Genomic DNA, 12,714 nt, shown 5'->3' with positions numbered 1-12,714 from the left:
CAATAAACAAGAAATTATCAGACATCGAGCTCTTTCGATTCGAATGATATATAAGAATGTTGCAAAATACATTTTGCGAATGTTTTGGATAAGCAACGTTAAAATACATTTTTCGGATATCAATAGAACAAATCCCACGCTTATTCCCACGCGAGCTTAACTTGGCACAGCTTCAACGCGTTGCACGCAATTTGCATCGCGTCGTGCTTTATTTTTGACGTCTCCAGCGCGTAGCGCGATATCGCCTATCGTATCCTTAAATGGCGATTGTTGAACAATGGAGGAAAAAAGAAAAAAATTGAATTTTTTGTAAAAAAATTAATTCGATTAAAACTTAATTAAAATTCTGGACAAAAGAAAGAAATTTCGATTTATTTCGGATGGATAGAACTAATTTTATTTGGAATCCTTTAGATAACAATCAATTTATCGTTCCGAAACGCGCATCTGTCATTACTCAATTAAATAACAGCTTGATTGCTTTGAAACGCATATCTGTCATCGACATTGTACATTTTTCGAGACTGAAATCTCGAGACGCAAAGAGATAAGAGATTTGATTTAATAACGATAGCGTATCTCGTTTAATTACAAAAATTATTTTATCATTGTGTGAATATTATCGCTGACTCTATTAAGAAACATACATACGCACTCTCTATCTTTTTCTCTCTTACTCCCTCTATCTTTTGATTAAAAAGATTAAAACTTATTACGAGATGATACAATTGCTATCTTTGATGATACAGTGGCTATTTTTAAGAAGTAAAATGAAAAGACGGATCAATAAATGACAGCTATTTATCATTTATATATAATTACAAAAGTAAAATAAGATATATGTATATATATATATATATATATATATATATATATATATATGCATTTATGTACATAAAAAAATACGCAATTTTTTTAGCTCTAAAAAGTGGAAGAGAGTAAGCAGCTGCGCTGAAAATTTTTAATTTACTTTCCCAGGAGAATTTTGCGGGTGGCACCGATGCTCTGGCCGGCCTGAGTTGCACCCTTGTTGGAACCCGCTTGAAGACCGATCATCGACTCGCCAGCCCGCAATTGTTCTTCTGTAAATTCACGTTTACATTCTTCTGACGGTTTAGGTCCTAGATAAGGTCCTTTCCATTCGGGATGCTTGTACGTCTAAAGTGAACGGAAATAGTAATATATATATATAGTGGGCACAGGATCATTGAGAATTAAAATCATTTACTATACAGAATACAAGTAATCGCATCATTATTATAAGAATTAATGATAAAACCTACCGTTCGGCCAAGAGCGAACAACGTCGTTATTACTTGGGCGATATCTTTCTTCTCCCACAAGTCCACCGTCTGGAAAACGTCGACGTCGTCCACTCCGTAGTCCTTCAAAGCCTTTTGAAACCTGTAGCAACGATGCGTATATAGTTACCGTATAATTTACAATCGTTACAAATAATCATCAACTATTACTCACAAATTAATATTCTCCATCATCTTGAACTGTCCGCCGGAGGTATTGATCTTCGGTACCGATCCAGGAGAGATCTTATTCATGAGATGGCAAAGGACTTGACCGTCCTTCAGCACATCTTCGAAAGTCTCGCCTGGGGGAAACTTTTTGCCAAGGATCGATTCGATCCACTCCTGCGCCTCTTTCTCTTGTTCAGGATTGCGTTTCGCCGCAATCTGTACGCAAAGAGATGTGCCATTTTTTTTAAAACAAAATTATAATAATTAAATTTATGATATTTATCACGAAAAGATTCTCTTTTGTCGAAAAAAAAAAAAAAACGCGGGGAAACTCTCGATCACTATGACAAGCGTAAACGCGGATCGGAAAATATTTTACACCACACGATCGAAATATGTATATGTATGTACCTTAGCGCGCACTTGACGTTCTAGAGCCATCCTTACGATATTTTTGAGAAGACTGAAGTGCCGGGGCCCTCTTCGTCGCGAGCTTTTTATACATTCGTGTGAACCACGCAATCACGTGGCTAAGTCGGGGGAGAAATCAGTCCAACATCATAAGAGGGTTGTATATAGGGTGTCCTAAGATATATTCCATGAAAAGGAAATCTTTCTCTAGATGTAAATGTAGGATATATATCATGTTATTTCTTGGATTTCCATGTATTCTCGAAGCTTCTCTTATCCTCTTCATCGCTCGCTCATTTATCAATAAATGGGACATCTGACATATTTTCTTTTGTTATACGTGACTGTCGAGACACCCTATATCAATACGATACAAGCGTAATTCCACACGTTTCGAGATTCTAATATTAGCGGCTTATTCAGATAAACGAGAAATAGGATTTCCGAAATCGCAGAGAGATGCAGCTGCTGTGAAAATTGGACAGCTTAGTAATGATTATAAGCATTTCTAGTAAATAAGCTGTAACAAAATTTGAGCGAGTGTCCTCACTGTCGCGAATTGCTTGCCATTTTTTATTATAGCGAGCGATAATGTGGAAAAACAATAATTAAGAATACTGACCGCGTGTTTTTAATATCCATTTAAAAGATGCATGTACAATGGAATACAAAAATTTGATCTTTTTATTAATAAAAAAATTAATATTTTTTATTATATATGTCATCGTGTAAAATTGATCTTTAGTTATTTAAGTGGATTCTTCATAGGAGGCAAACATGTCGGATCATGGCTCGTGCTATTTGATTTCTTCAAACAAAACGGCTCGTGCTATTGTCAATCTGTTGATTACAATGGGTATACGCGTAACGTATCGGTGTAGAGAGTAGGCAACGTGTCGAGGTCCTGACTCAGAAAGAAAAAATACGGCTGCCCTCATGGAAAGTGGGACGTGCTACTTTTAAATATTCCTCTGCCATACGGCTCGGGTTATTATTGCGCGATCCAAATTTGCGGCAGATGCCTCGTGCGAGATGAAGTAGAAGTAGAAGACCGAGAAAATTGTAGACATACTGAGAATGCAAAAAGATCTAAAGGCCTAATCATTGTATACGTAATTTAGGCAAGACACTAAAGATTCGAGGAATAGAATTTTAGTTGAGTTAGAATAGAGGAAGTGAGACATTTGTTAAGATAATTTTATTATAAATCAATTAAAAATAAAAATAGAAACTATTGTACATGATACACAAAAATTATACATTTTCACAAACTAAATGCCCTCTAGCGATTTATAATAAAAGGAAAATGACAAAATCTTTCATCGGCGACGACGAGATACGCGTAATTTTATTACGTTGCGTAATTTGAGTTGATTCAAAGAGGATCATTTATTGGCAGGATGGCGGTCCAATGAGTCATATTTAAAATTAAGTTCTGTGCGCTTCCAACCATGGCTACAATCTCGTCTCCCTTGTGTCGAAGATACGTGGGCGTTTTTTCGAGAGTACGATGATGATTTCCCCTCCGTATCGATGTTAGCCCCAAATGTGGCTACTTACTCATCTAATATCAATTTTACACCGAATTTCAGTCTATATTAATCTCTAACTCAACTTGCCGATCAATTATACATATATATTTTTATATATGTATTTCATTATTCTCACAATTAACTTTAAAGAAAAATGAGAATAAATAACGCTACATAATAATAGTAATAATAGTAAATAATAAATGAAAAAGAATCTGGTGCTCATCCAGAGATGTGTTCCACGTTCGAATAAATGGTTTGAATTAAATTGATTTCTTCGTAAATATTATTAATATCGTCGTTTGGTATAAGTACGCGGTTGACCGGTACGCGATTTGAAGAACTTCCTTCCAGCTGACATAACTTTTGCTTCTTGCTGTGCACAGGAGAAAATATAAAAAAAAATCGATGAAAAATGTTTCTATCTTACTTCAATATCTCGAGTAACGACAAACGAATGGGAGGATGAATAAGATTATATGTATATTAAAAACTCGCCCATTCGCGCTCTCACTTTCACTTATTTCTATAGTCTGCTCTAGCTCTCCCATGCAAAAGATGTCATTATCGTCGTTTATTTTTGTTTTACTTTTACTACAATATATATTTTTCCTTCATTAATTTTTTATTTCGTATTTATTTCTAATAGTTTACCTCCTTTATCTCCTTCCGCTTTTCTCTCGAACTCATTGAGTATGTATGGATTGGTGGCTCATCTTTCTCATCGTCGCTGTTATCCGCAAATGTGAAAATCTTAAATACAATTCGAAGAATTCGGTATAATTTTTAAGAGCGGTATAACATCCTGCATCATATAATTTCATATTCCGCGAAGGCGGATAATCGATAACAATTAGCATAATCGCTAACATTCACTTACGTTAGGCTGAGACTTGCTAAATTCACTGTTAAATTTTCGATCCTCGATCGAATCTGGCGATTTCATCTGTAATGCTTCCTTGGCTTCTTTTAACTTCTCCTGAAAATCCTCATTATGCTTCGTAGTCAATTTATAATCGTATTTCAAGTTGCTTATTTTTATGGAGGATTTGTTCACCGCGGTATTCTCTTTTCTTCTGACGTTATTAATCATATCGTTCAGAGAATCTGTAGTTTTTCTCAACTCCAATAATTGTGTTTCGTAATCGTTCTTCAAGGCCGACATTTCTTCGGCATGTATGGCTCTTGTGCTTTCGTACAAAACTTCCGTGTTCTGGAAGTATTTAAAAAGCTATCAAGTAAATTTGAGCAGTTTTGACTTTTATATTAATGCAATAGTTTGTTTGCGTTTTACCTTGATCTTCGTGTTATCTCGCTTTATAATATCTTCCTTCTCCCTTTGAAGAACCTTCAATTGTTGCTGAAGTTCGATGTTGGTATGTTCGCTGTTGCTCTTAGTCATTTCTAAAGTTTTTTGCATCTCAGTATTTTTCTCCTGTTCAAACTGTAAGTTTTTTTGCGCCTTCGAAAGTTTATTTTCGAGATCCTTGGAATAATTCACTTCATTAGTTAATCTCTTCTCCATTCTGTTTACATCATTAATGAGTTTGTTCTCTCTTTGTTTTATAGCGTTCACTGTTGCCTCTAAATTCTGGATCTAGAAAATATAATATTCTATCATTAAAAATGTCAGAATTAATGGCTCCATACACAATTTACCCTCTCTGTTTTCGCACGCGATTCCTTGTCCCACATATTTTGCTTCTCTGTTAATGTTTCATATTTAGTATTTGCCTCGTTATTATTCGTCCGCATAACTTCTATTTCATTTCTATTATGATAAAGATAATTTTAAGCTTTAGGTAGAGTCAAAAAATATAACAATATTACATGATAATCTGATCTAATGTAAAAAATGTTCTCAAAAGTGAAATAAATTTTATTAATTTAGATACTTACTTATAAGTGAGAATTTCATTCTGTAGTTTTGAGAGAAGTGCATTTTTTTGTGCGACCATTTCTATAATATTATTCTTGTCTTGCTCAAGCGTGTTCATTCGTGATTGTAAATTTTCAAATTCCGATAGCAGTCGTTGTTGCTCCTGAAATAAATATTTAATCAGAATTATGTCTATATGGATTAATTTAAAAAAAAAAAAAACCAAAGTAAATATAAATAAGCAAAGGAAAAGGAAAAGAAGGAAAAATTCGATTGCACTTCAACAAGTATTTTCTTTTCTTCAGCATGTGCGTTCGCCAAGTTACTTTTCTGCAAATGGAATTCGCTCTCGGTGTTTTCTACTTGTTTTTGCAATTTCTTTTGCTCTGTCAGTACATCTTGCATTCTAAAAGTATTATTTAGTTGTTACATCACCTAAATTCATGTGATTTATTCATGTTCGACACGATATAACTTACTTTTCTTCTTGAAGTAGCAATTTATTTTCCAATTGTGCAGCTGATTTCGCGATGTCGCATTTTTCTTTCTCAATCGTCTGTAATCGCGATTTTAAATTTTCATTTTCTAATATCAAGCGCTGTTGTTCCTATAGAAGAAATATATATATATAGTCAAAATCCTCAATAAAGATTTACAATATGAGAAAACCACGAGATTTCTTTGAAAAAATGTGAGACGATATACTTTGACGAATATCAGCTTTTCCTTTGCGCATGTATTCAATTCGTTTTTCTGCAACTGTAGTTCATACTCGGAACTCTCCAGTTGTTTGCACAATTTATTCTGCTCCATCATCGCCTCTTGTAGTCTGGCTCGAAAAATCATATAATAATATATATGTTTGTTTGTTTATGCGACAAATTATTGATAGCGTCAATTACCTTCCTTCCCGCAACAATAATGTATTTTTTAATTGTGTAACATGATCCTCCATATCTGCAATTACAAGATTAATCGTTGTAACAAAAATTTTCGCGATTAAGATTCAAACAATTTCAAAGTATAAGAGCGCGCCTTTTGATTTTATGTTGCTCAATTGCAATTTCTGGATAGATTCTTGCTGCGTCAGAATTATGTTGTCGAATAAAGCGGACAAATTAACGCGATGCTGTTGAAAGCTGGTGAGGCTCTCACTGATGTAGTTGAAATATTCCGTAATAGTCTCGATGGATTCCCAAGTGGCGTTTAATCTGTCATATCGAGAGAGAAAAATCAAGTCGCAGGATATATACAAGAGATTGTCATGCGAGGGCATGACAAAAACAAATTGGAAGATCTTACTTCATCCGAATCTCCTCCTTGTTACGCGTTTCCGTTTCCAAGGAGGTGGACAAAAAAGCTGCCGCTTCCTGGCTCTCTTTCAGCCTTCGCTTTAGATCTTGAATAATGCGTTCCCGTTTCTGCAGAGTATGTTGCGCGTTTTCCTGCGCGCTCAAATTTTCGATCGCCTGCTATTTTTTTTTTTTTTGCTATTTGTAAAAAGGCTTTATTTTCAAAAATTGAGTTAATAAAAGAGGAAATAAAGCAAACCTCTTCCGTCTGATGCGGAATATCGTTTCCCGTTCGTTTCATCCATTGTCCGATCAACATATCGATGAACTTGACGTTCTGCATATTTGTGCGAGCATTTTCGGAAGCTGTAAATATCGCACGTGAATACCATAATACAGTTGTGTGGAAATCCAAGATAATATATTTACCTTCTTGCATTTTTTAAATGTTTTTTAAATTTCGAAATTATACGATCGCCTTTTCTATTTCATCCCACTTAAAAATAGATATTGTTGCAAAAATTGATTATTTATTGACTGTGAATCAACTTCAAGTCGATCTCTTTGCTACGCATTAGTAGTTTTTTTATTATTTTAAAAACAGCGCGCACAAATTATTATAATTATAGTATCAATAATGTGTACATATACATAAATCAACATACAATATCACGTAAAACATATAATACAAATTATATAAATATATAATATAATATAATAAAATAATATTATTCTTGGAAAAGGAAAATAAAAATGTTAATGCTGTATATATAATGTTTAGTGATATATTTAGTGATATTTTATATTATATTTGGCGCGTGCAAAGGTATTGCAACGTTCTCTGTCGGTGTATCGTGCAACTTCTTCATTAAATGACTTCGAACTCCGAAGGATACAACAGAATATAACAACGATCATCTGAATTACGTATATTTATTATTCTACACATGGTGTTCTCAAAATTATTTTAAATTAATTATTTCTCGCAATTAATTATTTCTTGCGATTGTTAACGCTTATAAGCATATTGAATTAGAAATGCGAGAAGGAAAATAATTGAAAAATTGCAGACTTGATAAATTATATATATATATATAAACAATGTTTTTCTTTATATTATCAAAATGTTGAGAAACTTACAGAAGACATTTTCAATATTATTATTATAGATCTAAAGTGTGCTAGTAACCTAAAGTAAAATCTGACAAATCGAAAGACTAACCATGTCAGGAATATTTGAACAAATCAAGCTGCTTTATGATCAAGCATTATACTCAAATGTGATCTCTCTAACGAACTTAGTGCTCTCTCTCAGCGAGCATAATGCTGATATGTTACCTGGTTACACCAAGTTTCATGTGTATGTCTATTATGCGGATGCTCACTTCTATTTAGGCAAGTACCGCAGAGCAGAAACTCTTTATAAGAAGGCTCTGCAGTTTCGTAAGTGCTTGTTAAAATCTAAAGGCACGGGAAAACCTTTATTGGATGGACAGAAAGACCTACCATCAGATGTCAACATTAAATACCAGATCCATCTATGTCTAATGAAATCGAAAAACCTACAGGAAGCATTGCAAGTTCTGCAAAGCATCCCTGGCAAACAACGTACTGCCAAAGTGAACATGGCACTGGCCAAGATGTTCTATGAACAGGGAATGGAGCGATCCGCCATTACCACATATAAGGAAGTTCTAAGGGAGTGCCCGCTGGCTTTGGAAGCGGCTGAAGGCCTCCTATCCTTAGGAGTAAAAGGTGTAGAGGTCAATTCTCTAATTGTTAGCTCTGTCTCTAACTCGATGAATTTGGAGTGGCTTAACACATGGATCAAGGCACATGCTCACATTCATAATAGAGAATATACTCATGCTGTGACCACATTGAGGTCATTAGACAATGTTGTTCTGCTTAGGGATAATTTTAATCTGTTGACTATCATGGGCGAGTGTTACTATTATGCAGGTGATGATAAGAATGCTATGCTGTGTCTAAAGCGAGCCCGAATTATTGAGCCTGATATAACAAAAGGGTAATGCAAGTTTCAAGTATTGTTTGTGTAATTGTTTTATCAAAAAATATTTTTCATGGAAATATTTAACATTTGTCATTTATCTACAGAGTGGATATATACGCTGCAATTCTATACAAGATGCACTACATCAAAGATTTAGAGCGACTGATACCGGCGATAACTGCTAATAACGAATGCACTGGTGAAATCTATGTAGCTATGGCATATTCCTTATATGCTGCTAGGAAATTCAGCAGGGCAAACACTCTTACTGCTCAAGCATTGAATCTGAATCCTAATGACATAGAGGCCACCATATTACGCGGCAACATTTTTATCGAGCAGAAAAAGTATCAGGACGCGTTGTTTTTTTTCAGACACGCAGTGCAATTAAAACCCTATAGATACGAGCCGCATAAAGGTTTAGTAGACTGTCTTGTCGGGATGCACAGACTGCGAGAGGCTTTAAATATCGCTAGCAGTTCTTGCAAACAACTTGGGCATACTGCAAGGGTTCTAACGGTGAGTTAAAATCCGAAAGAAAATCTCCAAGACATATTGCTGTATATTTATGTTTGCAGTTATATGCATCTGTCTTAATGAAAGATCCTGTATCAGTAAGTAAAGCCAAGAATCTTCTTGAAAAGGCATTGTCCCAAGATGAAGTCTACTTACCCGCGGTATATCTGCTCGCTGAAATATATGAACAAGAAATGAACTTGGAAGCAGCTATTGAATTGCTTGAAAGACATTTGGAAAATAATTCTACCTGTAAACTTCATCAAACTTTGGGAGACTTATGGGCAAGAGTGCACAACGAAGAAAAAGCTCTAGATCATTACGCCATAGCTTTGAAGTATATTTCACATTTCTACAATCATTGATCTTTATTATGAATGGATGAAGCTTATCCTATTTTTTATCTTTTTCCAGCTTAGATCCGAGCAACAGGAGAGCCCTAGAAGGAATGCACAGGCTAGACAATTCTTCCAGTAAACTGGATTCTGCTTACTATATGACTGTTGGTGAGGAACAGGCTGATACAACTTACGATGTCGGTGACGGTCTACCAGACACAGACAATGATGAGGCACCCGAGGAAAGCGAGACTGAAGCCATTTGGTCAGATATGGACTTGGAAGCCAATAGCCAATAGTTATTGTTGTTACATAATGATGATCTTTCATGCTGCTTGATTAACTATCGATTATAGTCAATTTCTTAAGAAAGGATCTTGAAAGGATAATTCCATACACATTACATGAAATGAGACTAATGTGATTGAATGGAGCTTAATGTAATAAAACCAAATGTATAATTTTCCTTTTGTTATTTGTCCTTTTGTTATCAGATAATAAGATTTGTTTGATTCTATGAATAATTTTGTTATTTATAAAATTAATTGCTTTGTAAAACAAACCTTCTTTTCTTCGAAAGATGAGATATTTAATAGTAGAATGCATTTTTAATTGTTCTAATATTATGTTCCCTTGTAAACTAGAATTTTTTTTATTATTTATTACATCTATAAGATATATTTATTATATGTGTGTATAATTTAAAATTTGTTATTGTTTGTAATCGACTTTTTTATTTTTATTTATGTTTTATTCATTCTCTTCATTACTTTTTTGATTTAAAAAGCACACGCTTAATAAAAACTATGGCCGCGTTCAGCAAAGAAAACCGTTTAGTAGCAATTGAATGTGATTGGTTCTTACTTTTAGAATCAACGAATCAACGTCGAGTGTTGACAAGACGAAAACTAAGCGCTTTCTCTGCTGAACGCGGCCAATGTATACTGCGCATGCGTATAACGGTTTATTGCGCTAGTATGGCTTGTGTTTGTGGTTGTGGCACAGGGCACAGTCACAATCTTATGGCTCAGGGCTCAGGGCCTCAGGTTTCAGATTTCAGATCAGTGCGAGATTCTGTGATGGTGAGTGTCTCGTTTGATCTTTTCATAAAATTCAGTGAATACATGTATTCGAGAATATAGGTATATTTAATAAAAAAAACGAAAGCAGAAAGAGAGAGAGATTATATTTCTTTCACAAAATAATTCACAATAATTGTAAATACAAAATGGAAGAAAGTAAAAAAATTTCGTTTAGTTTTGTAAAATCTGTGAAAAAACCACTGCTGGAGAAACAGATGCCATATGAGGAGAAAAAAGTGGACTACATTGAATGTCTTCATGAGAAGGCGATTAAAGTGATCGGGTAAGTCGAAGAAATTCATTATACAAGAAAATCAATGCGATCATATATGTATGTATACATATCCATACATACAAAATCTAATCTAACCTAACCTAATTTGTATACTACCTGCGAATATATACTTTAAATATCAATTAGTTTCCGTATATCTCAAATTTTGACTTTGTTGTTTTATCTTCATATAATTTTAATTAATAATTATATATACAATAGTTCTTATGATTAAAATATGGAATATTAATATAATATAATTTAATACAAATATGAAATTTTATATACTTGTTACATAAAATTTAATAAATATCATCTTTAATAAATTGGATAAAAATTAAATGCGTATATAATTTATTTAGATCACAATTTTTATAATCAAATGTAAATAGTAAATTGACAAGAATACTTTTGTTTATAGGAAAGAAGAAGAGAAAAAAGAACCTCTTGTTATCCCATTATTGAAATCTAAGACTTGGCATGATAGAATTATTAATAAAATAAATGCCGATATTTTTAAGCAAAAGATAAGGAGTAAAAATGATGTTTCTAATATACAACAAGCTGTTTCTGATATACAAATAGAAACGATATCGTCTGATAAAAATGAAAGTATATTAGATGAACAAGCAGCTAAAGAAATTATAGAAGATCTTAAATCAATAGAAGAAACAGATAAACTAAGTGATCTAACTTTGCCTTTAATAAAAGGACAGAATTTAAACGGCGCAGAGGAAGTAAGTGTGGTTAATAACATTACATTGATAATATATTGCCATAAAATCAAATCATAGAAATTATATATATTTAATATTTTCTTTCTCTATGCAGAGTATATTAGATGATTATGAGAAGGTGCCAATAGAAGACTTTGGAACAGCTATGTTGCGAGGTATGGGATGGAAATCTGGAGAAGGGATTGGAAAAAATCCAAAGTAAGAACTTTTTCTTTATAGAAACTAATATATATTTATTATGTTTACTATATATTTATTATGTTTTTTACTGCAGCGCACATTTTTAGATGTAAATCAATTATATTCTTTTAATATTTTATAGACTTGTAACAACTATTGTACCTGAAGTACGGCCAGTAGGAATGGGACTTGGTGCAGATAAGTTAGCACTGCAAAAAAAAGATGGAAAAGTTACAAAGGAAGTGGAAGAATTAAAAATAGAAAAAGGAAGTTTTATAAAAATCATTGTTGGCAAGCGATCCAATACATATGGACAAATAGAAGGTTTTGATGATGCAGGAAGATTAATTATAAAAATGGCATTAAATGGAAATACCATTTCTGTGAATGAGTGCATAGTTCAAGCAATAACAAAGGCAGAATATTTGAAAAATTCTAAAGTTTTAAGTTAGTAAATAAAATAAATTATTTTTTAGAAATTTTTTAAATATGTAACAATATGTAAAATATACATATATATATCAGAATTTTCTGCAACGTTTAACTTGTAATTTAATAAACAAGTTAAATTGCAAATTAATTATAATAATTATTACAATTTCTTGGTTTTCTTTCCGCAGTCATATTGAATTGTGATATAAAGAGGTAGATACCATATATGGGAAAATTTTTACATTCATAGATTAATAAATAATTAATTCTTTATATCAACTTGTAATATAATATCCATTTTTGTTGTACAGTAAAACAAATATCAAATTATATTAAACTATTTTAAAAGTTTTCATGTATTTTCTTATGCAAATTTTATTGTACGAGAATAAATATGCTGTACTAGAGTACAGCATATTTATTCTATATATATATATGAATATATATATGAATATACTATATATTTTGTTATAAAAATAATGAAATTATATTCATAGTTTTCTTCTTTTTCAACAACTTATTTTTTCACTAGTTTGTCTAAATCTTTGAAAAAAT

General features: G+C 32.8%; 4 protein-coding genes across 8 annotated transcripts in view; 2 read left to right on the top strand and 2 right to left on the bottom strand.

The window, feature by feature from the left end:
* Positions 1 to 370: 370 nt before the first annotated feature.
* Positions 371 to 1,993, bottom strand: Mp20 (Muscle protein 20). The gene is made up of 4 exons (XM_070302638.1): positions 1,884 to 1,993; positions 1,477 to 1,688; positions 1,284 to 1,404; positions 371 to 1,158 (listed from the first exon to the last, which is right to left on the bottom strand). The coding sequence occupies exons 1-4, from the start codon at positions 1,911 to 1,913 to the stop codon at positions 967 to 969; spliced, it is 555 nt and encodes a 184-aa protein (XP_070158739.1). The 5' UTR covers positions 1,914 to 1,993; the 3' UTR covers positions 371 to 966.
* Positions 1,994 to 3,168: 1,175 nt separating this feature from the next.
* LOC138937093 (putative leucine-rich repeat-containing protein DDB_G0290503) lies at positions 3,169 to 7,066 on the bottom strand. The gene is made up of 14 exons (XM_070303014.1): positions 7,016 to 7,066; positions 6,846 to 6,952; positions 6,597 to 6,766; positions 6,330 to 6,505; positions 6,197 to 6,251; positions 6,000 to 6,123; positions 5,774 to 5,901; positions 5,574 to 5,700; positions 5,315 to 5,457; positions 5,075 to 5,186; positions 4,710 to 5,012; positions 4,296 to 4,628; positions 4,070 to 4,168; positions 3,169 to 3,791 (listed from the first exon to the last, which is right to left on the bottom strand). Exons 1-14 carry the CDS (start codon positions 7,023 to 7,025, stop codon positions 3,705 to 3,707), a joined length of 1,974 nt encoding a protein of 657 aa, XP_070159115.1. The 5' UTR covers positions 7,026 to 7,066; the 3' UTR covers positions 3,169 to 3,704.
* A 431-nt stretch (positions 7,067 to 7,497) lies between these two features.
* Apc7 (anaphase-promoting complex subunit 7) lies at positions 7,498 to 9,902 on the top strand. 2 transcript variants are annotated; one of them, XM_070302589.1, is made up of 4 exons: positions 7,498 to 8,615; positions 8,705 to 9,119; positions 9,245 to 9,453; positions 9,531 to 9,902. In XM_070302589.1, the coding sequence occupies exons 1-4, from the start codon at positions 7,810 to 7,812 to the stop codon at positions 9,751 to 9,753; spliced, it is 1,653 nt and encodes a 550-aa protein (XP_070158690.1). In that variant the 5' UTR covers positions 7,498 to 7,809; the 3' UTR covers positions 9,754 to 9,902. The 2 variants fall into 2 exon arrangements, with proteins under 2 accessions (XP_070158690.1, XP_070158689.1); XM_070302588.1 differs by having other exon boundaries at positions 7,499 to 8,615; positions 9,179 to 9,453.
* Positions 9,903 to 10,439: 537 nt separating this feature from the next.
* The window catches only part of LOC138937224 (omega-amidase NIT2), an 8,314-nt gene continuing 6,039 nt past the window's right edge, over positions 10,440 to 12,714 (top strand). For 3 of the 4 annotated variants that reach the window (XR_011447476.1, XM_070303257.1, XM_070303256.1), the window contains exons 1-4: positions 10,440 to 10,819; positions 11,232 to 11,547; positions 11,642 to 11,745; positions 11,870 to 12,174. Coding sequence is in view for 2 of the 4 variants with exons in the window: in XM_070303257.1 (XP_070159358.1) it covers positions 10,683 to 10,819; positions 11,232 to 11,547; positions 11,642 to 11,745; positions 11,870 to 12,174 (862 nt within the window). In the remaining 2 variants the exon portion in view is untranslated. The remainder of the gene's footprint in view (positions 10,820 to 11,231; positions 11,548 to 11,641; positions 11,746 to 11,869; positions 12,175 to 12,714) is intronic. The other variant, XR_011447477.1, reaches the window with a different exon arrangement.

The sequence above is a fragment of the Polyergus mexicanus genome, unplaced genomic scaffold (assembly GCF_030449975.1).
Source record: "Polyergus mexicanus isolate NDT 795.1 unplaced genomic scaffold, iyPolMexi1.0 SCAF_10, whole genome shotgun sequence".
Classification (NCBI taxonomy): domain Eukaryota; kingdom Metazoa; phylum Arthropoda; class Insecta; order Hymenoptera; family Formicidae; genus Polyergus; species Polyergus mexicanus.
Note: the sequence above shows the minus strand (reverse complement) of the source record. Positions and strands in the feature narration are given on the sequence as shown.

Bases quoted from the DNA above. Each gene is read 5' to 3' on its own strand.
- Mp20 (XM_070302638.1), bottom strand. From the start codon at position 1,913: ATGGCTCTAGAACGTCAAGTGCGCGCTAAG. The intron at 1,689-1,883 runs GTACATACATAT...CTTTGCGTACAG, and splicing joins AACGTCAAGTGCGCGCTAAG to ATTGCGGCGAAACGCAATCC. The intron at 1,159-1,283 runs GTAGGTTTTATC...CGTTCACTTTAG, and splicing joins TGTTCGCTCTTGGCCGAACG to ACGTACAAGCATCCCGAATG.
- LOC138937093 (XM_070303014.1), bottom strand. The intron at 6,767-6,845 runs GTTTGCTTTATT...AAAAAAAAATAG, and splicing joins TTCCGCATCAGACGGAAGAG to CAGGCGATCGAAAATTTGAG. The intron at 5,187-5,314 runs GTAAGTATCTAA...TTATCATAATAG, and splicing joins AATGAAATTCTCACTTATAA to AAATGAAATAGAAGTTATGC.
- Apc7 (XM_070302588.1), top strand. From the start codon at position 7,810: ATGTCAGGAATATTTGAACAAATCAAGCTGCTTTATGATCAAGCATTA. The intron at 9,120-9,178 runs GTGAGTTAAAAT...TTATGTTTGCAG, and splicing joins ATACTGCAAGGGTTCTAACG to TTATATGCATCTGTCTTAAT. The intron at 9,454-9,530 runs GTATATTTCACA...ATCTTTTTCCAG, and splicing joins CATTACGCCATAGCTTTGAA to CTTAGATCCGAGCAACAGGA.